The sequence below is a fragment of the Urocampus carinirostris genome, chromosome 16, assembly GCF_059441175.1.
Source record: "Urocampus carinirostris isolate Australia breed hairy pipefish chromosome 16, RoL_Ucar_1.0, whole genome shotgun sequence".
Taxonomy (NCBI): domain Eukaryota; kingdom Metazoa; phylum Chordata; class Actinopteri; order Syngnathiformes; family Syngnathidae; genus Urocampus; species Urocampus carinirostris.
Window position 1 is genome coordinate 15,589,995 of NC_142364.1, and position 27,638 is coordinate 15,617,632.

At 40.1% G+C, this 27,638-nt stretch overlaps 2 protein-coding genes across 3 annotated transcripts in view; one reads left to right on the forward strand and one right to left on the reverse strand.

Moving 5' to 3' along the window:
* LOC148350390 (heterogeneous nuclear ribonucleoprotein D0-like) overlaps positions 1–14,239 on the reverse strand; it is an 18,451-nt gene extending 4,212 nt beyond the window's left edge. The window contains exons 1-6 of one of the 2 annotated variants that reach the window (XM_088356254.1): positions 13,763–14,239; positions 11,023–11,191; positions 8,073–8,234; positions 7,871–8,002; positions 6,219–6,315; positions 4,113–4,289 (exon numbers count right to left, since the gene is read on the reverse strand). In XM_088356254.1, coding sequence (XP_088212380.1) covers positions 4,113–4,289; positions 6,219–6,315; positions 7,871–8,002; positions 8,073–8,234; positions 11,023–11,191; positions 13,763–13,935 — 910 coding nt within the window. In that variant the 5' untranslated portion in view covers positions 13,936–14,239. The remainder of the gene's footprint in view (positions 1–4,112; positions 4,290–6,218; positions 6,316–7,870; positions 8,003–8,072; positions 8,235–11,022; positions 11,192–13,762) is intronic. The other variant, XM_088356253.1, reaches the window with a different exon arrangement.
* Positions 13,887–26,488, forward strand: enoph1 (enolase-phosphatase 1). The gene is made up of 6 exons (XM_088356255.1): positions 13,887–14,581; positions 19,093–19,194; positions 21,410–21,612; positions 23,334–23,466; positions 23,535–23,658; positions 26,245–26,488. Exons 1-6 carry the CDS (start codon positions 14,498–14,500, stop codon positions 26,382–26,384), a joined length of 786 nt encoding a protein of 261 aa, XP_088212381.1. The 5' UTR covers positions 13,887–14,497; the 3' UTR covers positions 26,385–26,488.
* The last annotated feature ends 1,150 nt before the right edge of the window (positions 26,489–27,638 follow it).

Below are 27,638 nucleotides of genomic sequence, written 5' to 3' on the forward strand. Positions count from 1 at the left end.
ATAATGCATTTTGTGTGTTATTTACTGATAGGTCATTCAATAAATGGGGAAATTTTTTTTATATAAGGACTTTTAATATGTAAAGTGCCAAGCGAAAGTATTGCACACCCAAGTTTTTGTCATATTGCCACATCTCAGGCTTCAAACGTAAAGCTAAAAAACTACTAGAAAGTACTATTTTCCAAGAATCCATAACATGTGAGACACAATTGTGAAGTGGAACCAAATTATTCCAACAGTGAAAAGTAAATAAGTAGGTGTTGCTCCATAAGCTCCTTGAAGACTTCCAACTGATCCAATGTCGACCTAAATGACTTACTATGACAAATAGAGTGGACCTGTGTGGCATTTAGTCTCTGTTTAAATGCACATGCTGTGTGATGGGCTCAGAGGTCTGTGAAAGGAGACACTAGCATTATGAAGACCAAAGAACATATCAGGCAGGTCTGGGATAAATTTGTGGGAAAGGTCAAGCAGGAATGGGATGCAATAAGATTTTGCAACATTTACACATCCCCCAGAGCACTGTGCGAGCAATAATACCAAATGGAGAGAGCATAAAACCACTTCAAACCTACCAAGACCTGGCCGTCCCTTGAAACTTTCAGCCCGAACGAAAGGAAAACTAATCAGACAAGAAACCAAGAGCCCATTTTCTCATCGGATGAGCTGCAGGCATACACAGCTGAGGTGGGACAATTTGTGCACTGGACAACTATTGATCATTCTCTGCATAAATCTACCCTTTATGTAAGACTGGCAAGAAGAGACTCCTTTATGACAAAATACCGTAAATAGACACACTTGGTGTTTGCAAGAAGCCACATAGGAGACACAAATAACAAGTGGTAAAAGTTGCCCCGGTTAGATGAGACCCAAAGTGAACTTTTTACGCTGAATTCAAAGATTAACGTTCCGCGTGAGAATAACGATGCAAATCACACTGAAAACACCATCCCCACTGTCAAACATGGTGGTGGCAGCATCATGCTCTAGGATCGCTATACTTCAGCAGGGACTGGGAATATCGTTGGAGTTGCTAGGAAGATGGATGGAGCCAAATATACAATGATTCAGGCAGAATATCTGTTCTGAGTTGGCAAGATACCTGAGAATGGGGCACAGTTTCACCTTCCAACAGGACAACCCTAAAATAAATCAAAATCTATAAAGGAACGGTTTCAAGCTAGCAAAATAAAAGTCCAGGTGTAATTTTTTAAAAAGTGGGGGTCAGGAAACTCTGGCTCACGAGCCAGATATGCCTCTTTTTGCTGCTTCAATCAAGTACAGTATATGCGAAGCCAAATAGAAGGAATGGGTTCGGCCCAGTATATACATGGCACAGTCTCAACTACAGTTCAGTCACGGTGTTCTACTAACTCACCCCATTTTTGCTGTACGTCGCTAAGGAGTTATTTATATGGAAGCTCATTAAACAATGTATGCCCACTGTTGGGATACTTTATGAAGAAAACCCACAGAACAAACTGAACACCCAAAAACACCATCCAATGCGATCGGGTGAGTGGTAGGGGAGGGACAGCACGGCGGATGCGTGGTTACCAAATCAGACCCACGGTTTAGAGTTCCAGGGTTCAATTCCAGCAACCAGCCTCCCCACGCAGGGTTTGCATGTTCGCCCCAAACCTTTGTGGGTTTCCTTCGGGCACTCTGGTTTTCTCCTATGAATGTCCAGTTGATTGTCGGGTCCAAGATTGCCCCTTGGTGTGAGCCAGTGAATTGTCTGTCTGTGTGCGCCCTGCAACTGGCTGGCAAACCAGTTCAGGGTGTCCCCTGCCCACTGCCCGAACAGAGCAGGGGATGGGCTCCACCACCCTTGCGACCCTATTGAGGATAAGTGGTCCAGAAAATGAATGGAGCAGCAGGAGTGGGCGGACCTCTGCACACACGGAACGCTCCCCTCTCACTCGGGCGTGCCTACTGTGCTGAAGGGAAATACACCTGAAAACTTTTAGATTGCAGTATCTTGTGACATTTTCTTTTAAAAAGAACTCTACTTGCACCTTGTTGTAAAACCATTATCGACACATACACAACAATTACAGTCAAAACGAGCCTCAAGAGTCTTAGAAAATCGCGAGAGGGAGACATGTTTAAAGTAATATATGTTTTTTATATGGGAGGCAGGCTCTGGCATTATTATTTCATAAATGTTATCAAATCATCAAGCGTCACACAGTGAGATAAAATGCGCTGAAAAATTGACTTTCGTCTGGAGAGCGGGTTTGGCCTTTTTGTTGGGTTTTGTCTTTAAATAATGGTGTTGCTCCCAAAAAATACATGAATAAAAAATAAGAATATGTCTTTTATGGCTTGCTGGGTCAAAAACGTTCTCAACAAGCCATCACCATCAAACCTGAAACAACTTGAGCTGTTTTGTAAGGAAGACTGGGGGGAAAGTTCAGGTTCAAGATGTACAAAACCGACACATAACCAAAAAGACTTCCGGCTGTGATCGCAGGAGGTCAAAGGGGGCCGATATTTTTGCAATGCTTACTTTTCAATATTTGATTGGACAATATTAAATGAATTTTTTTTTTTTTTCCACAAATATGTCTCACATGCTGTTGATTCTTAGAAAAGATTCTGAGTTTTTTTTATACAAACGTTTGAAAATTATGGCAATATGTCAAAATGTTCTTGGGGGCGAAACGGGTTGCTGGGGCTATACTTTTGCAAGGCACTGTATTTTTGTAGAATGACATTTGTATTTTACAATAAATGCTGTTCTTTGGTATAATGTATATGAAATCCCCCCAAAAAGTATGATTCATCAACTGACATTCATGTCACTCACCAGACAGGCTCCACCTTTTAAATCCACACACACTCAATCTTCGCAGTGAAGGTGACCCCAAGAACACCTGCCACTCTCGTGCACACTTTGTTTCATAACGGTATTTAAAAAACAAAACAAAAATCAGATTCATCGATGGGACACTTTAATGGAGTAATCCTTTCTTCGGGCTTATCAAAATGCATGGCTCCGGGGTGAACTTTTAGAACGAAAATTCAAATCTTGTTGAGTTTTGTGAGGTGTGGATCTTGAGCAATAGAGGATCTTTGGCAGGTAAACCTTGAATTCTGAATGGTCAAACATGATGTGGAAATAAATGTCAAATGCAAAACAAATCCTTATTTTTAAGTACATCTGTCGATGACTCTCTAATAATAACGTTTCGGTGAAATCAGTTTTAAAAATGTAAGAATATTTTGTTTATGTGTGCTAATCCTGTGTAAAGCATCCTATTTGTACTGAATATTGATGTATTATGACGTGAATACCAACACCAAAATCACTGCTGTTATTTTTTTAGTATGTTTTCTGTCAATTTTGTAAAAAAATTATACCTTTTGCCAACAAATGTGAGAAAACGGTGAACAGACTAAGGGTGGGTGTCATAAGTGAGATTATTAAAGTGTTCTTACACTTTAGCAAATGTGAATATGATGCAGGAATTTAGCAATATACAGGTGCATCTCAATAAGTGACAAACCCAATTTATTTCAGCAGTTCAATCCAAAAAGGGAAACTCAATATAGACACACAGATTGTAATAGTTCAGGTTTTTATTTTTTTTTGATAATTTCGGTCTCATGATTATATCTTGCACCTGCAGCTAACAAATCCAAAATCCACCATCTCAAGAAATTAGAATGACAATGAAAAAATGATTTCAGCATTAGATGCAAATTTGCAATCTGGAAAGGATTAACTCTAAAGATTACATGAATTTGGAGTTTGGAATTGAACTACTGAAATGATTCTAATTTATTGAGATGCACCTGTATATAAAACAGAAGAAAGGAAAAAAATGTCCTTCCATTGTAAGTACACAAAAAAAATGAAAGAAAGTAAAAGAAAAATACACTCACAATGTTAATAAAACATGTTTAGATGCAGCGTTGACATAATATATTGACAAAAGTGACAGTGACAATGTTGATATTTGATGGTGTGTCGATACTGTATTGTAACACACAATACAATACATTATATCCAGGTTTTTTTTGTCACAATACCCCCCCTACTTCGCCCCCCCACCCCAAACCTCAATAAAAATATGATCTGGCTCGTTCGAACGGTCTACAGAGATCGTCACACATGGACTTACTACTGTCGCCACCGTATCCGTAATAGCTGCCGTAACCAGAGTAATCGTAGCCGCCGTATCCGCCGTAGCCTTGATTGCCGTAACCGCCGTAGCCTCCGTATCCGTGATTCCAGTAGTTGCCGTAACCGCCCTGGTTCCAACTTGGACCGGGACCTGCAATTGTATGACGGGTCAAAGAGCCTTTCAATCGGGAGGATTGAAGGTGTCTTATAGAACCTTTCATTTCTTTGTAAACATTGTGACGCATCCGGTGGGCGGGGCTTAGCCTGGACGAATAGAGCGAGTCGATATGTTGACAGGCGTACGCACTAAAAGTTCAGCTTTGTGTCATCAAATGATGGCTTTGACGTTAGTTTTCCTATCCTAAGTCAAATCTATAGCACACAATAGTTTTATTATTGTTTATAGTTGGTAGGCTGTTTAACAGAGACTTGTTTTTTGGGGGGTTATGTATTATGAAATATTCTCTTTTGTGCACAATTCTTCTATCCGTCCAAAACGTCAACAATTGACTAGAGAAGAAAATTAAAAAGGATTTTAAAAAATTGAGTAATTGTCTGAATTTATCAAACGATTGATCAATAATAAAAATGATCGTTAGTTTCAGCCCTAGAAAGTACTAGATCAGGGGTTGGTAACCAATGGCTTGAGAGCCAGATATGGCCTTTTTTCACAAGATAAAATCTTGCTCATGGAAGTCTTATGGCGTTCCAATTTTGTGCAAAGCTGATTTTAGTTCATGCGAAGCCGAGAGCAAACGGTCCAGTGTATATAAGCCACAGTCCCAACTGCAGTTTACAGTCAGGTTGTCGCACCAACAGACCCCGTTTTGGCAGTACATGGCTAAGGAATCCTTTAAATTTAAGTCCATTAAACTATGTTCACTGCTGAGACACTTTATGATGAAAATCCACAGGTCCACTGATTGTAAAGTGCTTTGGGAGGTGACCTGAAAAGCAGTCCATGAAACACCCGCAAGTGCCAGCAAAGCACCCGGAGCTATTTGATTTGATTGGGTGAGGGGTAGGAGTGGGCAGATCTCTGGACACATAGGCCACTCCTCTAAATGTTATGTAATGTTCTGCATTTTATAAAGCGCTTTTCAAGTCAATGAAGACCTCCCAAAGCACTTTACAATGTGCTTCACACTTACCCTTTTTACACACACTTCAAGTCACATTTATTTGTATAGCCCTTAATCACAAGATATCTCAAAAGACTGCACAGGTTACAATGACACCACCCCCTGATCTTAAACCAACATCCAGGCAAGGAAAAACTCAAAACCTCAGCGTGAGGAAAAACGAAAGGGGCCTCACAAGAGGTAATCCCCCTTCCAGTATGACCAGGATGGAATAGACATTAACTAACGATAGCAGCGTCATTACCTTAAAAACCTTCATTTACTCCAAGAGCCGTTATTACACAATTGATTTAACGTAGAAACAATACAACATCCCTAAAACGGCATAATATTAAAATAAAAAATATTAACTCTTCAAAATAAGACACAGATCCTCTGAAAAACATGCATTATTATAATAATTGAAAATAAAAGCAAAAGATCAGCTGTCTCTAAGATTAAAAAATTAAATGCACTCTGCTTAGGAGCAATCAAAATCATTCAAATTAGTCCAAATTTGGCTCATTTTTCTGCTTTTTATACATACAATACTTTTCTCCTTTTGTTGTATTCTGTATTGAACTCAATTATTACCCAATACATCTGTATCCTTCTTGTTGCAGTATTTTTTTTTTAATATATTTACACAAGAACTCTGCTCACACATTGCTTTAAAAACAATGATTGAAAGACAAAGCCTAAACGAGTAACTGCAGGAGACAAATTTCAAGTGTTATATCTGTTGAAATGGGACACTGAAATAAAAGGTGAAACACACCACAGGAAATGGTGTCCCTGTGACCCTAGTGCTTAAGGGATTCACCCAACCAAACAAATAATATCGATTTAGCTTTCAGGGCTATTTGAGTCAAAAAGGTTCCCGACCCCCGTGCTAAAGGAACACATTTGTTTAGCGACGTAACAATCGAAAGATAAAATGAAATCCGGCATGGTCTTACCGCCTCTTCCTCGAGACCTGGGCAAGTAACCGCCTCTGGCTCCCCAGTATTGCTGCTGCTGGTACTGCTCCTTGGACATGGCAACCTTCACCTCACACTGCGCACACATTTCAGACAATATTATACGATAGTCTTTATTGTCCTTTTACAATGAGATTGGATGTGACATTCCAGGAAAAAACATGTTACAAAACACTTTAAAGGGTCACACTGTGTAATATTTGAACACAAGAAATTGCTGTTATGTAGTGCAAGAAAATACGTGTGCTACAAGGAAGAATACAAACCATGGAGACTCAAAGTGACCTGCAACGGGTAGCAGGTGAGCCTTACGTTATATAATAATAAATACAAATTTCTCAACCTACAAGTATTCAAAAAAATGCAACCCTATACTGAAGCCCTTTTATTTTTGCTCATTAAAGAAACCAAGGTTATTTTTAATCAATGAGGTTTTATTCCCCACAAGGAGGCGCTAAATAATACAAAATGTCTCTTTAAAGCAAGGGTCGGGTACGTCTGGCTTGCGTGCCATGTGTTGCTTTTTTCATGAGTGCCTCTGTTTCGCAGATAAAACCTTGACGACAGACGGGAGTGCAATACTTTGGTTTAACCACTAGAGCTAAGAGCGGCGTAGCGCTTTTCTGCCTTTAAGGCTGGTGAGAAGAAATGTCATGATTTTTTCCTATGTTTTTAACCAATGAGATGCATCAAAACACATATGCGAGTGTGACATATGCCCTTTGCTATTTCCTGAGTATTTTTACAAGCGTGTCATTTGTGCAAGTAATGAAAAAAATTATGAATGATCGTTGACACGCAAGTGGACTATTAAGACGAGTGTTTGTAGATTTCAAAGATGTCAAAGATTTACATCTATAAAAAATAATGGTAGACCAATAATGATCATTTAATTCCTGAAATTGGAATTGTGACCATGCTGTAAGGCTGAAGGTAAACACTAGAGGTTAACCGATTATCAGCACCGATATTTGGGAATTTACAGTCGTATTATTAGTTATTCAATCAGGCGTGTGTTTGTAATTGAGAGACAGCATAAAAAGCACGTAAAAGTGGAAGGCTGGGTGATTAGCTGTTACCATAATATTAGTTTGTCAGTCTGACTCTAAAACAGGAATGCCCATACTTTTCAACTTGCGACCTCCATTGAAAATACGATGCACTTTTGTTTTAAGGTCATTTAAGTTGTGTTGTTTGTATTGATATTTTTCTTTTTCGTAAAAAGTTTTTGGTTTGAGTGAAAGATTAGATCATGTTATTTGTGTGGAAATTGTAATTAAATTACTGTAAAAGGTCTCAGAGAGCTTCTAAAGTTTTATTTGCAATTATACCAAATATACTTTGTTTCTTTTTGCATTATTAAAAACCGTTTACGCCAATTTTTAAGTTCTTACAGCAAATTAATATCGGCCTCCTCTTCACACTAATAATCCGTATTGGCCCAGAAAAACCCAAATCGGTCGATCTTTTTGTAATTGTTTTGGAAAATAGCACAATTATAATAGTATGATAAGACATAGAAGCTGAATCGGCATAAACTGTGAGTAAGTCATGTTTATTTGTATAGCCCTTTATCACAAGAAGTCTCAAAAGAAATAAAATATAGATATACATTTTTCAATCTGCGTTACCTTGCTAAGTCCGATGTTGTGGTACTTCTTCTCCATGATGGTTTTCACCGGTTCTTCCTCCTTGAATGTTATAAAGCAGAAACCTCTCCTCTTGTTGGTTTTGCTTTCCATGGGAAGCTCCACTGCCTCCACCTTTTGACAGGAGTTAAAACTTAAATAAAACATACAAAACGAGAAAAAGATCCAGAAGCGTGATACTGACTTCTCCAAAGGTGGAAAAGTATTCCCGAACTTTCTCCTCAGGAGTATCTGGCGAGAGGCCACCTACGAAGATCTTCTTGACAGGCTCCTTGGTCTTCATGGCTTTGGCTTTTTTGGGGTCGATAACCTTCCCGTTCAGTTTATGCTCCTTCTGCGCCGTGACCTAGGCAATGCCAAAAAAAAGTCTTCCGGTAAAGGACGAAGTGGGTTCGTGCACCTTTTTCATGGCCAAATTTGGAAAATTTTCGGATCTTGGGTCCGACACGTAGGGGGTAATGGCGCTTTACATGACAATGCCATACAAACCAATACCAGCTCCCATTAGTCACGAGGGAAGAAAAATGCAATCGCAAAGTGAAGCCACTGGGGAGCAGTGTGCCAATTTTAAGCAGACTTGATTAGTTTTTCTTCATTTAATTTCTCCTATTAAGCCAGACTGCTGGAAAACATGGCAACAATTTCAACCATTTAAAAGCACTTTTCAAACCTTGAAAACACAACATTGAAATTCAAGCTTTTTCAAGAATTTCAAGCACCCGTACGAACCCTAATAAAACATTTCACAAGACAATGGGGCTTCTCCAATGATGAGTACTGTATTTCACGCCCATAAGGTGCACACTCAAGTCTCAGATTTCCTTCAAAATGGGAGCCGCGCCCCTGCCCAGCGCCTTATTTGGCGGTCGTGACTGAGGACTGAAGTCCCCACGAAAGTATGAATAGTGGGTGTCACTGCTAACATTTAAATTGTGGGCGTAAAGCAAAGGGAGTGTAGTGATTGCACATTGTACATGAGTAGTTGACGCTGGAAAAGGCAGAGGCACATGTATAATTTATATTTTAAATTGGCCGCCGTGAACTGCACTGAGGAACGCAAACTAGCTGCCACAAGAAAGGTAAAAATGAAAGAATCGGTAGTTTGATAATGGAGGAGGCTGAAAAATGAACTCTGACAAATAAAGAAATGCATCTTAGCTTCTGCGGATCTAAGTGGAGGTGGCCCGAATTGGAAGCAAGAAGCTCTTGAGCACTGAATTCAAAGAGCAAAGATCAAGTGGAAGGAACGTTTTGATGGCTGCGAAAAGTGACACTGGAAATTAACCATAAGATAGAGATTTGGCACAGCAGTTCATATCAGAAATGGAAGATGAAGACTTCTAAGGCTTTGTTTGATAAGGATTAACGATAAATAAAAAAGCACCAAACTCAGTTTTGCTTGCTCTCTTTTTTCAACAAAAAACATTATATTCTGTTTTTTTTACTGTGTGATAAATACTTAAATAAATCACAGGTCAAGTCATGTGTATTCGTATAGCTCTTAATCACAAAGAGTCTCAAAGGGCTGCACAGACCACAGATTATTGCAAACCACAGGTTAGCTAAAATCGGGGTAATCACAATCAAATTTGGTTTTGCTCCCGCTGCCTTTTTAAATAGGCACACTTGTATGTTTGTCTTTGTAGTTGTAAGGCACTCGGCAGCACTCCCGCCCAATGAGTCGGTGCACCGTATGGGTCAATAAATAGAACCAGCTACCAAGGGTGCGCCTTTTAACACTGTGCGCCTTAAGGGCACGAAAATGCGGTAGATACTGAAAAAAAAAAAATCTGTTTTTACTTTGAACTGTATTACCGATGTGGATTGAAACATTCAGTACACCCCCAGGATATGGCATTCTCCCTCACCTTACGCCCTTTTCATTTTTAAACCTTTCTTTGCAGAATTTTCCCCACTTTACGTCAACGACAAATTATTTCCAGTGCCCAAAGACACAATTCAAAGTCTGCAGCGTTTATGCACATGAAGAGTTACGTCGTTAAAATGTCCGTATGGTATTGTTCGATGCCATTTAAAATTGCTGGTCTGCTATTGGTTTTCGTCACTTCTTCATTTAAATACCGACAATTATGCTTTAGGCTGATCTACTCCCCACAACGCCTTTCTTCATTCAGGTCAGAATTGAGTGCTTCATTAAAACTGAGTGTGTCGGTCCTGTATTTATTAAATGTGGGTCCAGGTGGTGGTAAAGAAAGAAGCAAAACATGACATCCATGGAAAAGAAGGTTGCAATAATCTAGAAATACGAACGGTGGCTATAACTAATCAACGATCAGTATTATTAATAAAAATAAAGAGGAAATTAAAGCAAGGGCATTGCTATCCTCACAAGTGGAAGGGTTTTAATCTGCCTGGGTGACGTATGCACAGGTCCTGTTGGGTGCTGTCATATCCTGCACGGTTGTCATGGCGCCCAGCTGGCCCCGCCCCTTGACACCGGCTGACCTGCATTTCCTGATTACTCCTATGGGTACTTAAACGAGCCTTTTTGAACTGCCCTTTGCCAGATCGTTGTTTACCCTTGTTGAAAACCTGTTCATGCCTGTTTGATACCTGTTTATTCTTGTTGTGCTTGTTGGACTTTGTTGAACTTCGGTGTAACATTCTGAGAGATTCCTGCAAGTTCTGTTTAATCCCATTAGATGCCTAGTCTGTAGTTTTGCCTGCATTTGAGCCTGCTTTGTTTTAATTTTGGTCCGTGTGTGTGTGTTGGACAACTTTTCTTTCTCAATTAAAGTGACAGATCGTCTACGCAAATGAGTTCCAACTTCCTGCTTCCCAACCCGTTTAATGACAGTCCCATTCCGTTTCATGACAGGTGCGACCCGTAGGGGCAATGACGCTTCATAGGAGAACAGCATACACACTAATACCAGCTGCCGTTAATCACGAGGGAAAAACTGCAATGGAAATGCAAAGCCAGCAAAGAGCAGTGTCGACATCACTTTTCAATCCTTGAAAACACAACATTAAAGTTCAAACATTCTCAAAAAGTTAAGGGACACTTACGAATCCTGTAATAAACCAAAAGGTTTTAAAGCAAAAAATTAAACGAGACAAACATCAAATCACATGTCAAAATTTCAAATACATTTTTGAACAATGCTACAAACCTTGTCAACACTTTTATTCTCTTTAAAGAGCACAAAGCCGAATCCTCTGGAACGACCAGTTAGGGGGTCCAGTTTCAGAGTGCAGTCGATAACCTCCCCAAACTTGGCAAAGTAGTCTTTAAGGTCTTTCTTGGTTGTGTCCCAGCTGAGGCCGCCAACAAACACCTTCCTGTTAGAGACACGATTATAATATGGCTTTCATCCATTTCAAAGGCAAATAATGTGTTTACAACATAGCAAACATGGAAATTCCTAGTCTGTTAACAGATTGCTAGATCAATGTTGTGATTTAAAAAAACAAAAACAGCAAAAACAGTAATCCTCCGGTCATTGCGGTTAATGAGGACCAGAACCCCCGCGAAACTTAAAAATCCGCTACGTCGTTACGTAATGAGAGTATAAGACTGTAACAAAATAACAACTTAAGTTCTATAAATCAAAACATTTACCAAAGTAGTGTAGTTGGATGAATGGTCTTTATTACGATTATAAAAAATTCCCCTAAAATTGGAGGGCTTCTCCTTTCCGTGTGAGACATCGATTATGAGAGCGGCTTGCTAGCTAGCTGCACGGTAGCATTGGGTACCGAGTTGAGCCAGGTCTCCAATGATTAAAATACAACTGTCCCGAATGCAGCTGGTTCTCAAACGTTGTAGCTCCAGGTCATCCGTTTCATGGGTAATAGATCTAGCGTTGGTGAGATCAAGGCTCAACAGGGGAGGCTGGTTACACAGCCTAACCGGAGTAGGCCCGATAGTTTTCTCTCCAGTCACCACCTCAGTTGTACTTAGCTTAGCTGCAGTAGGCTGTACCTGCAGCCTCTGTATTGCCTTCTCTCCCGATGCTGCGTCAGTCGTTTCCGGGACCCGATACTAATAGACGATCCCCACATCTTAGGCAGTGTTCTCGTTTGCCCGCGTCCCTGCGTGCTAGACGCATCGTTTTTGCTGGGGACGCATAGTCTCAAATCAACCTGCGTACCCCGGACGCAACTTTTTTGACACAAAATTGTCATTATTACCCGATTATATATTTTTTTAAAGAAAGATTTACCGCACTCCAAACTTTTCGTCAGGCAGATCCGGCAGATGTTGTTTTGGTCTCGCGGTTCGAGTTTTCGTCTGCACGCCGATCTCGAGTTGTGTAGTGAAAAGTCCGTCTCTTTTTAGAGAACCGGCTTTTTCGGCTCAACTCATTCAAGAGAGCCGGCTCTCAAAACGGCTCACTTGCTTTGATGCATTATATTACAAATTATTGTGTTGTATAAAGAAGTTAAAGAAAAAAGGAAATCTAAAAGGAGAAAATGAAAAAAAGACAGGTTTGTGGTTATCCCTTAAATCGGTATATTACCAACAATAATTTGATGCAGAAAATGAATTAACAATTTGATGATTAAAACTGAACGAATATTAAGATTTTTATTATATATTTGTCACAGTTTTACAATTTCAACCTCGATAACACTAAATTTTGGGGACCCATAGATCTCTGTTGGGACCCATAGATTTTCGAGCATGCGACTCATCATTTTTCAGAGGTAAAATGAACACTGCTTAGGTCTCTTGACTTTTCTTAGAATATCATTTAATTGATGAATGTATTTTCAATGTAACGAACCGATAAATGGTAACTGACACAATGTGTCACAGTTTGTTTTGGTGGCCACATAGACTTGTCCACTCGTGCTGCTGTTCGACTGAAAGTATACACCCGCCTATCACAGTCTTCTACACAGGCAGTCACGCCCACCCAAACATGCAGGCGAGCATTTGCAGTCTGCTGTAGAACACAATGCACGAAATGTTGATACCAATGACAATAAATTCAATTCAAACTTTGTGAAGCAGTGAACCTGCGCCAACCAAAGCCCGAAGTAGCGAGGGATTACTGTACATCGCTATTTGAAATCTTAATGAGTTTTAATAAGACGATATAAATACAGAATTAATAGTAATTTCAAAATAAAAGGTTTTGGCAAAGTAATTTTACATATACGGGTTCACTAACACAAGGAAATCCTATTTTCCGGGCCACGATTGACTAATAGAGAATACAATTTGCTTAAATCACAGGTGTCAAACAGGCGGCCCACGGCTCAGATCAGGCCCGCTAAGGGACTGAATCCGGCCAGCGAGACAACACTCAAAGAAGTGCAAGAGAAAAATGAGCTGCAGGTTGAAATATGTCAACTTGATGTTGCCAAAGCCAGGTGCCTCGAACAAAGACACTGTACTTGTATTTTTCTCTCTCTCTCTTTTCCACCCCCTTTCTCCCACTCTCTCTCTTTCATTCCCTGTGTCTCCTTTTCTCTTCCTTTGTTGCGCTTTGTCTCTTTCTCTCTGTCTTTTAAACTTATTTTGCTCTAACTTCCTTCTCCTTTTCTCTTTCTCTCTTCCTACCATTTGCGCTTTCTTTTCTCTCCTTCTGTCTTTCTATTTCTCTTTGGATTTCTTTACTCCTCTCCCTTTCCTTTCCCCCTCTCTTACGACTTTTTTCTCTTTTGTTTCTCACGCTCCCTCTCTCTCTCTCTTTCTTTCTTTGTCCCGTCCTCTCTCCTTTTCCATCCATCTTTCTCTTATTTCTTTATCTCTCTTTTTCTTTCTCTTTAATCTACTAGTCCGCCCCCCGACAGAATGTTTGTTCTATCGTGTGGCCCCCGAGTTAAAATGAGTTTTGACACCCCTGGCTTAAATTGACCATTTTGTTATGGGGGGAAACCCTGAAAACACAAAAGCCTCACCCTTCATCCTCTTCGTTTTTGCTAGCGTCGATCCTCGCCCCCTCGGCCTCGCCTCCGGCGAGGTCGTTGCCTGCCGCCGCAGCCGCTGTCATGGGCTCGTCCCCGAACGCTTCGCCGTCTTCCTCCATCCTCAAAATGCCAACGTCTTCGGTGAATTCACAATCGTCCGACATGTTTCCTTATTTGTTCTTCCCTCCTTGTATTTTTCCCCCTTTATCTTATTTGCAACAGGCGTCGCGTAGGCGAGTAGAGGCTAAGCTAGCTCGAATCTTGACTATTGCTGAGAGACTTACTGGGTGAGTTTAGCCTCGCTGAAAACAGACAACCCTTTATGTTGACCGCGAGTTACGTTAAATAATTGTCTTAAATCTTAAAAAATGATCACATTTATCGTTTATTTACTCGGCGGCCGCTGTCCCTCTTCGCCCGTGTCTTCTTCGCCCGAACGGCGCTCGGCTCTTGGAGGAAACGTGTTGGACCGCAGCGCCGCCTGTAGGTTTGGAGGAAGATCGACGCCTAACGTGTCTGGAGACCTCATTTGGCTGCACAATCATGCTAGTGATGTGAACAAATTCAGTGTTAACTCCGTTTGGTTTCAAAAAGAGATTTTTGTGGCCTTTTGAATTTTATTCTTGCAAGCTTAGACGACGGTTCGGTGTGGCGTACATAGAGAGGTAGCAGTCAGCCGAAGCTAATTAAGCTAACGTTAGCTTATCGGTGAGTAAATTTCCCATCATGGCAAGTGTGGCGATTCCTGCACGCACTACTGCGCTTTTACTGGACATTGAAGGCACCACCACCCCAATAACTTTTGTAAAGGTATGTTTTGTTGTGGAAAAAAAACGATCGAGCGATGTTAATTTGTTACGGTTGCCCGAAGAAGTGGTTACAATTAAGATTCAAGTCAGTTGAAATAAATCCCAAGGTTTGCAATTGGTAAAACTAAGTCAGCCCTGCACATAGCACGAAAGTGTTTCCTGCAGGTAAACTCGTATACATCTGAACAAATGTCATGAGTCAGGGGTCCTACGGGTTCTTAAAATCCTTGAAAATGCTTGAATTTTAAAGTTCTTTTTTCAAAGATTGAAAAGAGTTTGAATTTTGGGTGAAGTGTATGTAAATGCTTGAAATTGTCGCCATGTTTCGTAACATGTCTGTTAAAAAAGACGGTGACAATGCTATCTGGTGGCTTTGCAAATTAATTTCTTCTTCCCTCCTTTCAAGGTTTCTTCATTTTCCTTATGTTGAGGTTTTTGAGTTTTTCCATGCCCTCATGTTGGTTTCAGATCAGGGGATGGTGTAATAATAGTCCGAAATAATAGTCTGTGCAATAACCTGTGCAGCCCTTTGAGACTCTGTGATTAAGTGCTATACAAATAAAAATGACTTGACTTGACTCGTGATTAACTGCAGCTGACATTAGTTTGTATAGTTGGTCCATCTGAATGCTGTAACTTGTTCTCAAAAACTGCTCTGAATAAATGTAATATCACTCAGAGTGACTCGGTCAAAAAATTAGGTGTCATATTTGACCCCAATCTGTCCTTCCAAACACACACGTTAAGATTATTACTAGAACCGATTTTTTCTATTTTCGCAACATTGCTAAAATTCGCCCTATGCTGTCTCAGTCCGAGATTTTAATTCATGCCTTTGTTACCTCCCGTTTCGATTACTGTAATGCACTACTCTCCGGTCTCCCAAAGTCGAGCACCAGGAGCCTGCAGCTAGTACAAAATGCTGCAGCGAGACTTTTAAAAAAGACAAGAAAGTTTGATTATATTACCCCGATTTGAGCTAAACTGCATTGGATCCTTGTTAGCTTAAGATGTGAGCACTCTATTTCTGGTGTATTATTACTTTAGTAGTCGTATTTCTGTCGTATTTTTTTCTTTTCAGAATAAAAGCAAGAGAATATGCTGTATTAGGTTCCTGTTTTATAAAAACTTAATTCAATATTTTGTTTTGTACTGATTTTGTAGTATTTCTGTTGGCAGGAATATGCAATAGGGGATAAAGGGTTGGAATTTATATAAAGGTATAATTGAGAACAGAATTTACACCCAAAAACACGTTTTTATTTGTAGTTCTTTATTTTATTTACTATGATAAGCAGGAAGTAGCCTTGCAATCGGTGTGTGAGTGTGTGTGTGAATGAATGAGTGTGAAGCACATTGTAAAGCGCTTTGGGAAGTCTTCAGTGACTTAAAAAGCGCTGTATAAATGCAGACCATTTACGTTGTCCTTTGAAACGTCATCGCCCCCTACGGGACAGGTGCATGATACAACTAAACAGGACACTATGAAGTGTGTTTTAGGGCCAGGATTGTATATCAATAATGGACATTTATTATGCGCCGTGACCAGGGTTGGGTAGGGTTACTTTAACTGGATTACTTTCAATTACTTTTGAAATACTCCAATACCAAATATTCTGATAAAAGACAAAAGAAACTAAATATGAATGAAATTACTGCAATTTTGTGCAGGCTTGGGGAGTGACGGAATACATGGAACGGCAAAAATGATGTTGGCAAGCTGTTTGGATTTACTTTCATTTTGTTTCTGTCGCATTTTATGTTAATTTTGCCGGAGATCAAAGAGATCAAAGCCAGGAGAGAAAGCTTACCACGTGTTGTGAGTCATCATTTTATTCATATTTAGTTTATTTCGTCTTTTATTAGCATATTTGGTATTGGAGTCATCCAAAAGTAATTGAAAGTAATCCAGTTAAAGTAACCCTACCCAACCCTGGCCGTGACAAAAAATGAAGTTAGCGATTCCCAGTGGTATATTGTAATGGCAAGAACTTCCTGCAACTGAAAACATAAGCTACCATCATTTTCACAAAACACCTTTATGTGGAGGGATTTGTCTCAAAAACAAATATATTTGGGATTTCCTCAAACTCCATAAATCATACATCTTGATAAACGCTCAAGATTAAAAATAGCCTATTTGTGGCTCTGCAAAATACACGATTTACACCTGATTCTTTATTTTACTGGAGAAATTGGATAATTGGCTTTGAAAGTCCTTGAAAAGTGCTTGAAATTAGCCATGAAGTCGGTGTACGAACCCTGATTAATGTCTTTTTAGGAGTAGGGGGTTTTCTCCTCCAGCCTAAAGAAACAATTGATTAGAGTCCGTTATAATCCATCTCTACTCTTGAAATTGGTAAAACTAAGCAGCTTTGCACATAACATGAAAGTACAGTATTTTTCTACATGTAAACTCGTATGCACCTGGAAAAAACATCATTAGTGGAGGATATCAAACTTATTTTTTTTTTTTCTTTTCACGCATGTTCCAACACACACATTACAAAATATTGGGTAATATGGATGAAATAAAGATCCATCTTTTCTAGTGTTTACGATTATTTTTACAATAGAAAATATGTTATTTTGCATACATTGAGAAGGTTGGTCATAGAGTTTGGAAGAGTGTGTGATAGGCGTAAGTTATGTGTGAATGTTGGGAAGAGTAAGGTGATGAAGTGTTCACGTGATGGAGTGGGCATGGCGTTAGAAATAAGGTTGCATGGACAGGTACTGGAAGAATTGAAAGCTTTAGGTACTTGGGTTGTGATGTGGCTGCAGTTGGTGGAATTGGAGTGCGAGGTATTGAACAGAGTCAATCAAGGAAGCAAGGTTTTGGGTGCTCTGAGGAGAGTGATGAGCAACAAGAGTATGGATGTAAAGGGATGACTGTATGAGAGTGTGATTGTGCCAACTGTGTTGTATGGTGCAGAGACTTGGAGCCTGAACGCAGATTTGAGAAGGAAATTAAATGTTTTTGAGATGAAGTGTTTGAGGAGTATGTTGGGAGTGACAAGATTAGATTGAGAAATGAGAGACAGAACTGGATTCACAGTGGAACTGAGCAAGCTTGTGCATGAGAGAGTACTCTGTTGGTTTGGACACATGGATGAGGAGCGAATGTTGAAGAGGATCTACAGAGCAGAAGTAAATGGAAGGAGACCAGCAGGAAGGCCGCGATTGACGTGGAAGGATGGTGTTATGAGTGCACTGCAGGAAAGAGGTCTAAATATAGTGCATGCAAGAGCTCTTGTTGGTGAAGAGGTGTTGTGAAAAGGATAGTGGGATGTTTGGACGTGTTCTAAGGGATGGGCAGGGCACCTGTACGATGCAGCAGGGATAAACCAGTGAAAGCTGTTCGGGCCCTGCTGTTGAACTGAAGAGTTTGTTGTGTCACCCTGACCCGAGAGACATGGCCGCTTTCTTGTGTCCCGTTTCATCTGGAGGGACGAAAGCATGACCAACTTAGGTGCCGAGGTGCTTAACTTGTTTGGGTGTTTGGGCATTTGGGTTGGCCATGGTCCCCCCCAAAAATGATAAATTCATGTGTTTTTTTTGCTACTTTTTCCCTTTTTTTAAATTTTCTTTGTTTTTGTGTATGTGTTTGTCTTGCTGTCGGTGAAAAATGACATGATATATATATATTGTACTCTTAAAACATTGAATATTTGGCTTATATTCTTTGCCTTTTTCACAATTGATTTCGATAATATGTTTTATTTATTTCAAGTATTATTCAATACAATGTTTTAAGATTCATTTTTAGTATTATTTTCCTTACGTATATTTTTTTAGATATTTTTCTTTTAAAATGGAATACTTAATACAAATATGATTAAAAAAATCAAAATAATTGTAAAAACTGTTGCAGTACCAAAAAAAAAGCTAATCCTCCAACCGATACCCATTTCATTACCGATACCATTAGGACATCAAATTCCCTTCCTTCTGTAAAGAGACTGATATTTTATGAAAGCAATATTTAAAACCCAACATTTTTGTGCTTTTTAATTAAGTTTTTAAAAGTAATTTTCTTTCAAATTATCACATAAAAATAAAACTAAGAATGATTTAAAACCGTTTGTAGTAAATAAGAACAAAATTGCCTAAACTTGGCATATAGATTTTGAGGAGAACAAGAAACCAATCACCATTACAAGTTCTCCGTAGCCGTCAGTGCAAATATTTGCTCAAAGAGAAAAATTACGAAGCTAAATTTAAAAATGAATAACACTCTTATTTTAAAGGGACAGTGTGTAATATTTAGTGCCTTCTACTGGTACAAAACTCCTTAATTTGGTAAACAACAAAACATTGATTTGAATACTAGATAAAATACTGTAACTATCATACCAATGTTAATTTCTATTAAGAAAAAAATCACAGAAATTTCTATTTCTTCTACATTTATGCAATTACTAGGGGCTTTAGCGGTCATTTTTTGTATAGTTGCCTACTTCCTCTATGAATAAATATTACATTATTGTTTTTTTTGCAATCACTGTGCAGGACATCCTATTTCCTTACATACGGGAACATCTTGAAGACTACCTGTCGGCTCACTGGGAGGAAGACGAGTGCAAACAGGATGTTCATCTTCTGAAAAAACAGGTCATCTAACACATTACAGAAGACCCTCTGGATATGGCATCCCTGTTTTCACTTTACGATGTGAAATAAGATGTTTTTTGCCCCTACTTTATGGCATTTTCCCTACTCTTTGACTTAACCTGCAGTGTTTATGCATATGTGGGGTTACGTCTCTTAGATGCCTTTCTGCTATTGGTCAACGTCCTGCAAAATGCTGGGATGCTATTGATTTGCGTCACGGCATCATAAAAATACAGATATGCATTCGGCTGAACTCTTTCCCACAATGCCTTTCTGCCTCCTAATTCAGTGCAAAATCTTGTGTGCTTCATAAAGACTTTGAGATACAACACTGATTTTTTTTTAAACGGTGTTTATTCGCTATGGTTACCATGGGCTGCAGTGCTGCTAAAGGGAGAAGCAAAAACAGGATAACCATAGAAGCAAAGCTTGATATCGTCAAGAAATGCGAAAAAGGGCCTGTAACCCAATAGTAGTATTGTAAACACAGCATGGGTCGCAAATATAAACAGGACCACATTGCAAACAATTGTTGGCCACACAATCCAAGTAGTTGATACATTTAAATTTTGGATTAAATTGATATTTGTATTTTTTTTTAGGTGAAGCATCTGTTGATGGCATTTAGGCTACACGCTAACAGTTGGCTGAAACTAAGAAAATAATATATTTTGCGGCTATAATAAGTAATATGCACTCGACAGCCATTATTATAAACGTTTAATTTCACTTACCTAATATGAATTATGCGCCGCAAACCCGAGCATTTTTGATGAGTGCCTCGGTCCAATCTTTTTGCTTTACCGGATTTAACCACAACTCTCTTCTTTTTCTTTGGTCAGGAGTGTCCGCTGGGATTCTGTATAACTTCAATATACAATTGTTTTTTTTACACACAACATGACTACATTTTAACACCAAACTAGCAGTCTTGACTTCTAGTCGTGACTTGGAGGGTAACCTTCTGTGACATAAATATGTCAGCACATTGATTTTGAAGAGTTTCAGACGATTCTCATAATATTACTATTATTAGTAATGGTAATAATAAAAACAATCCAGATTTGTCGAACATCTATTCAGTAACACATCATAAAGTGGAGGTATTCCTCTGTAGTTGGATCCCAAAGCCAAAAAAACATAAGTTTAAAGTACGTCTTACTTTGGAAACAGTATAGGCAGCGAAGTCCGATGTTAAATGAAAAAAAAAAACCTGATTAGTTTACACCGCAGGATTCAGTGCAACCAGGATTTCATTCACAATAAAAATACATTACATATGGTTATTATAGTACATCAAATAAAACCTATTTGTGTACAATTAGTATTGATTCGTCTCCGGTGTTGGTGACTTTTTCTTCCGCGTTAAACGCATTTTTTAGAATACAATCGCGCTTTATTGTTCATTGCGTTATATAGACTCCGATCGCTTAATTGTTTCAATTAGCTTGCTTTATTGTTTTAATAAACTTACTGTATAGAATTCGATTGCTTTTGTCGGAAGCGCAGCAGAATGCGCGTTCGCGCAAGGGGGGGAGGATTTTGCAGGGGAGTCGGATTTAGGCACTACACTGTACCTGGACACAGCACCTTTTAATGTATCCGCCTTTTCAGACTCATTCTTGAATTCATGTTCATGTTTCGTCTCGTAATGACGTTTAACACTTGACGTGCGAGGTACAACGCTCTCGAGGCATAATGCACAAACAGCACGGTCATTTTTTGCACAAAGCCCCAGTCATCTGTCCACGCTGGCTGAAAAGAACGAGATTCGTTCATTTATCGCGCGCCGGTGTTTCTGTGGGAGAGTTAAAACACTGATCTCTCCTCTACGAGGCACCGCGCAGACACACGCTCACCGTCAAGCCGCTGAACAACAATGAAAATGTCAAAATTTTAGGTAAAAATGTGCATTTAAAAAAAAAGCATTATTACTTTATGTGCGCTCGCGTGCCATAGATTTCAGACCCCTGGTCCATTGGAAGTACGGTTCAATAGACTAAGTCAACCACTAAAAAAAATAATCTTACTCAAAAATGCCAATGAGCCAGCAGTGGTTAGCTATTTTCAGAACAGGTCCGCGGGCACCATAGCTGTACAGCAATTTCACTTTGCAATCCCCAGCTCAGAATCAATTCCCGCCGTATCCTGGAGGTCGACCATACCCACATTTACAGAAAGGAAAAGAAAAACCACTTTGAAAAATTCTCGACAGATCGAAGAGGACATGCGGCAGAACCGGGCGTGTCCCGTCCACGCCGTGGACCAGACGGTGCACACGGATGAAGAGAAGGCCATCCGGGAGGTGGTAGAAGACGTCCTGTGGCAAATGGCCGCCGACCGCAAGTCCACGGCGCTCAAGCGGCTGCAGGGGCACATGTGGCGGGCGGCGTACGCCTCGGGCACAATCAAAGGCGAGTAAGTAGACTTCTCCAAAACCTTCTCGAAGCTGAAAGCTACGTCTTTGATACCGGTGAAAGGGCACCTGTTTTTTTAAATAACCGGCTATTGGTCTTGTCATAGACTAAAACATGTACTATAACCACATTCTTTGCTGTAAAGATTCCGTTATTCATACTAAATCCAGGGTTTGTGCTTGAAAAGTGCTTAAATATTGGGTGAAGTGTTTGTTAATGCTTGAAATTGTTGCCAGGCATGTTTCTCTGCAGTCTGGCTGGATAGAGCAATCATCAAATAAAACAAGTCTGCTTAAAAATGACTCGGACATGCTGCTTTGCCATGGCATTTCTTCTTTCCATCTCTCTCTCTCTTTATTTCTCTCTTCCTTTTTCAGATGCTCATCTCCCCATCTCAGGAACTATACCCCCTGACAATGTTCCCTCTAAGCTGCGTGTGTGCGCAATTGCGCACTACCCAGAGCTTTTCCGCGCACAAGAAAATCTTGCCAGCTCACAAAATCAGGGCTCGAAATTGCTAATTAAGTAGCAAATTAAGTCAGTTACGGTGCAAGTAGGTAAAAATACAGGGGTTGCCCTGACGTTGTGTTGTAAATGCGGTATTTTGAAGTCAAGGTCGAAGTAGAACGAAGTTGAGTAAAGTCAGTAGAGTTTTTCGAGAACCGGCTTCTTCGGCTCGCCTCACTAAAGAGAACCGGCTCTTTCGGGTCCCAAATGGCTTCAGGTTGTTTTTGCTTCTTTAAAACCTACATGACCAGATAATATGTAAAAATTATGCACAAAATGACAAAGGGGGGGAAATAGAGCAAAAAAGAAAAAAAAATACCAAAATGAAAAAGTGGTGAAAAGCTTAGAAGAAACAAAAGGAGAGAAAAATAGCAGGAACATTTCAGAAAAAAAGCCAGAAAAAAACAAAGGAAAAAAGGTAATAGAGAACAAAAAAGCAAGAAAAAAGTAACAGTTAGGAAAAAATAAACACAATGATTCTTTTAAAAAGGATTTTTTTTTAAAAATGAGAAAAAAACAGGTAAAAATAAAATAAAGTTTGTGTTGCATTCAAATAATTTCAAATTGTATCAAGTCAATCTTGTTGCCGACATTGTACCTCCACTAAAAAAATGTGATCAAATACATTTCTGTATCGTGCAACCGACTCAATAAGCCCCCAAAAATGTTAGTATTTTGTGACCAAAGATACCGGGGAAAAAAAGAAATGGAAATCTTGTAAAAGAATTGTTGTAAAAACAAATTATGTTTGTAGGCCGTACAACCATTGCAATAGTACATGAGTCAATTCCTTCAAAAGTGAAAAATAACTTTGCATTTCCGGAAACTCAAAGCAAAATGTAACTTGATGTCAAGTTTTGGACATGTTTGATAATGATTTAGTTGCCACACTTGGGATTGCTGTTGCTCATTCTTGTTTCAAGCGTTGCTCACTGACTTTGTGTGAACGCTCAGACCCGCGAAAGATTAGAGGGAACATTGCCCCCTGACCACCTTTCAATCCAGACTCAAAACCCACCTTTTCGGAATTGCTTATTCAAAGTGCCTCATATGGTCCCCTTTTTTACTGTACATTTTTTTGTATTTGTCTGTTTTTAATGATATCACTGTTTTTGTTCTGTGTACAGCGACCTTGGGTATCCAGAAAGCTGCTCTAAAATAAAATTCTTATTACGATGTTATTATTGTTATTACTAGGTTGTCTTTATTGTGCAGGATCTACCAGGATGTGACGCCCGCCATTCGAAGGTGGCGAGGGCACGGCCTTAAAGTCTTCATCTACTCTTCGGGCAGCGTCGAAGCCCAAAAACTTCTCTTCAGGCATTCTGTGGAGGGTGATGTTTTAGACGTGAGCTGGAGAAGGAGCTCCCGGGTGTTTTCTTTGTTACGGCGACTGACGTTTTCCCTTTCTGGCAGTTATTCGACGGTCACTTCGACACAGGGATCGGCGCCAAAGTGGATGCCAAAAGCTACCAAAATATCGCCGAGAGGATCGGCTGTTCGCCAGGGGAGATCACCTTCTTGACGGACGTCACACGAGGTTTTTTCTTTTACTATTCTTCTTCCAGGAGAGTATTCAAGTCCAGAATTTTAGAGGGATGCGGGATATTTAACAAAAAAAAAATGTAGGTATCGGTCTTATAACAAAAAATGTAAGCATATTTGGTGACTCGAAATTTGCCTTGATCGTATATTACTGCGAGCGGGGTCAGCCAAGCCAACTTTGGTCAGGTCTGGCTGCTATTTTTGGGTGTTATGTCCACCAAAAAGTGAACTGCACTCGTGGGACCGCGACACTTTATACCCTATTGCATATTCCTGCCAGCAGGAACGGTCATAGCACACATTCATTGGGCCTGACAAATCTTTTTGGCCATTGTTTCCACATATAATGAACTGGATTTGTCCGGCCGCGATCCATTAACCCCAATCTTTTTTTGCTGTGGGAGGGGACTGGCAGGAAGGCACTTTTGTCTGTAGTTGTGCCGTTCTGGCCCACCTAAAATGAAACAGTTTTGGCTGTGATCCATTATCTCCAGTTGCATATTGCTGCGAAAGGAGACAGGTACAGCACTTTTGTCAAGGTGACCAGGTATTTTTAGCTTTTATTTCCGCCTTAAATGAATTGCACTTGTGCGGTTGTAATATTACCCCCCCCCCCCCCCCCCCCCCCCCCCCCAGCCCATATTGCTTCAGGCAGGAGCTGCAATTTTGTTTGGAGGTGTGCCTTCCTAGTCCACTCAAATTGAAATGCACGGCTATGGCAGGGATCCATTATCCCCGGTCAACTATTGCCTAGAGCAGGGCCTAACAGAATGCATTATTTGGGGGGAGGGTCTGGGCCACTGATACATGCCATTGTGGCCCTGCCTAAAATGAACTGCACTGGTTCGTCCGCGATTCATTACGCCCAGTTAACCATTGTTGAGAGCAGGGGCTGAGAGAGAGAATTTGTGAGATGCGTAGGTTTTTCTTTTTCTTTTTCTTTCTGTTCTTTCCAACAAAAATGAAAAATGGCACCCGTGCGACTGTGATCCTCTATCCCCTGTGTATACTAGCGCTGCCATTGGGGGCCGGCAGAGCGCATGTTAAAATGGGGGTGGGGTGTGGATTCTCATTGGTGGATTTTGGCATATTGCAGGGGTTTCTGGTTTCCATCAAGCGCAATAAAACAAGGGATTAAAATGGTAACATGTTATTTTAGAAATGCGTATCAAATTGGGAACCCTTTGCACTAATCCATGACAAAAAAGTAGCTTTCAGCTTCAAAACCTTTGACGCCTGCAGTATAAACAATCATTTCTGGAATCTAAAAAGTTTAGGCCAATGAAGAAATATGCATGACATATTTTTATAAAGCTTTTGAAGATAAGGCTTTATTTATTCAAGCAGCATCCAGCAATTAATCAGATACATGAAATGTATTACAGAACAGGTCTAGTAGGGGAAAAGAAATACACATTTATAATAGAAAAAGAGACTTAAGAAAAGTTAAGAGGTTGAGCATCATTCCGGTAAACAACACCGTGGTCAGCTCAGGTAATTGTTTTATAACGGTACCCAGGGGATTAATATGGCAGCTACCAAGCAAGGCTGAGGGAATTTGCGTTTGTTGTCTTGGAATACTTGTTAGTACTTCCTAGGGAAGCTGGTCGCCGTTGCGTCTTTTTGTTATTGGTTCCCGGTTAGCCTGCCCGCTAACGACATATATTTTATCAGTATATTCTAATGATATTCCAAGATAATGTATTTTTAAGACAGCATGTCTTTGTTTTGTCATCCTTAGCTGTGACGTCATCAAAGGAACCCCAGCACCCTAGGAAGCCAGTAACCACATTGTTTCATGTGTTAGTTGACGAGGTTAAGGATGTTTTGACAGTTGTTGTGGAGAATGCCTAAGTTTGTGTCGCAGGTGAATGCAGTAATGGTACAGCAAAGGGCGAGCAGCCAAAAAGGGGTTAACCGGCAAAAAAACCCAGAACCGATCAACGAAGGGTAGTCGCAGCCTCGGCATAAAAACCGCGAAGCTGGCTGACCCAAAACATGCATTGAGCAGCTAGGCTAACTGGCAACGGCTATCGCGATAAGCACGAAGCCAGCCGCGACTGAACCAAGGGACAGGCAAAACTGGTGTTAATACAAGGCTATCCGGCCAAACAACACGCAGTGGGCAGCTAATGAGTTCCAGCCGCAAAACAAAACAGGAAAGCCCTCGGCAGCCCCGATCCTAACCGGGAGTTAGCTGTACAAAATTATACCAATCGCGACACATGTGGCGAAAACCACAAATGAAGTCACAATCGCCTACCTCCAAGCAAAAATGAGCGGTATGCAACCGCTGTCTGTTTCTGAGCTTTCTCACATGTTGTGTTAATGGGATCGACATTTTGAATTACGTGACAACTCTACAGCAAACAAGCCAGATCAGTCAAATTTGAGTCAAAATTTCACAAAACCCTGGCAAGTGGGATATTTCGCAACATATTGTATAATTGTTGGGAGGAACGCTACAAGTTCTTTGCCGAACTGAAAAAAAAAATCGTAACTGCCAATTTTTCAGACTCGACGTGGCATTTTAAGGAAACCCCCGCCACGTGCGATATTTAACACCGGTTTATTATTGCAGAGGCCAAAGCGGCAGAGGACGCCGGGGTCAACGTAGTAGTGGTGGTGCGGCCAGGAAACATCGAGCTGATGCCCGAGGAGACGGCGCACTACCACATTATCACTTCCTTCGGCCAGCTGGAAGTGACCGGTAGAGCTTGACGGGTGAAGAAGAGAGAAAACTTGCCTCACTTTCTAAAGCCTCAATGTTGTGTTCATGTGATTTGCCCTCAATAAGTCTTGTTTACAATAAATGTGTCATCCGAGTTGTGTGTCAGTTCCTAATCAGCTGATCACACACTTGGGCTAAAGCTTAGGTTTAGAGAAGGCGTGCCAATCATACGGCACATGGGACTCAGTTGGATGATTTAATCTGGCCCACCATTTCTGAGTATGTCAAAAAAAGCAAGTCTCAAGAAAGGTTACTACAGCTTAAGGGAAGATATTTTAAGATTTTTTGAATGCCTTTTAAAATTAAATTCCAGACCAAATTGACCAAAAAAGCAATTAAAACAAAAAAATTCTTGCTTAGCTTTTAGCCAAGGCAAAAAACGTTATATGTACAATTGCCCAAGATCCAGGGTAAATGGTTTGTTGTTGCTGTGCATTATGGGTAAACTTAAGACATGCATTTGCTCTGAAAGGCCAGACTGAAACCACATCACCGTTTTGATGGTTCCGTTATTGCGGTCACGAAAGTAAATCTGTGAATGATCAAAAAAGATTGATATATGTTACTAAATAAGTTCAAACAAACAAATCTTTTGTGTACACATTACAAACATTAAGACTTTTGAAAATTGGATTTGAGACATTTTAATGCCAATTGAGACCTTTTTTTATTTTAAGACTTGAAGGATCCATAGCAACCCTGTTTCGGTCATTTCTATGAAATGATCTGCATTTACATAGCGCTTTTCAAGTCAATGACTTCCCAAAGCGCTCCACATTTCCCAATAGCAGCCTTGCAGCCATGTAAGGCGCTAACCTGCTTATTGGGGGTATTAGGGGTTCAGTGTTTTACCCAAGGACACTTCGACATGTAACACGGACGAGCCGGGATTCGAACTGGGATCCCTTGATCCCAAGACGAGCGCTCTACCTCCTACTGCCGCCCCATTCTATCAAATATTTTGATTTTTCCATTTAAATATATCCAATACAAATGCTTACTTCGGCTGTCAGAGGGCAGTGTTGAGTTTGTATAGCATGGTGAGTTGGTTCCGGTCTAAAACGGCATTTACTCAACTGCTTAAATAAACCAGTTAACACATTCACTGCCAAAGTGTTTTCTCTCCGTTGTTTGTGTTAAAACGGTGTTTTGTTTAAAAAAGATCCCTTGTCATCCTTGATTATAATCTGTAGGGTAACTAATGTCGGCTAAATGATAAAGCGTAATACCGAAAAACAGCTAAA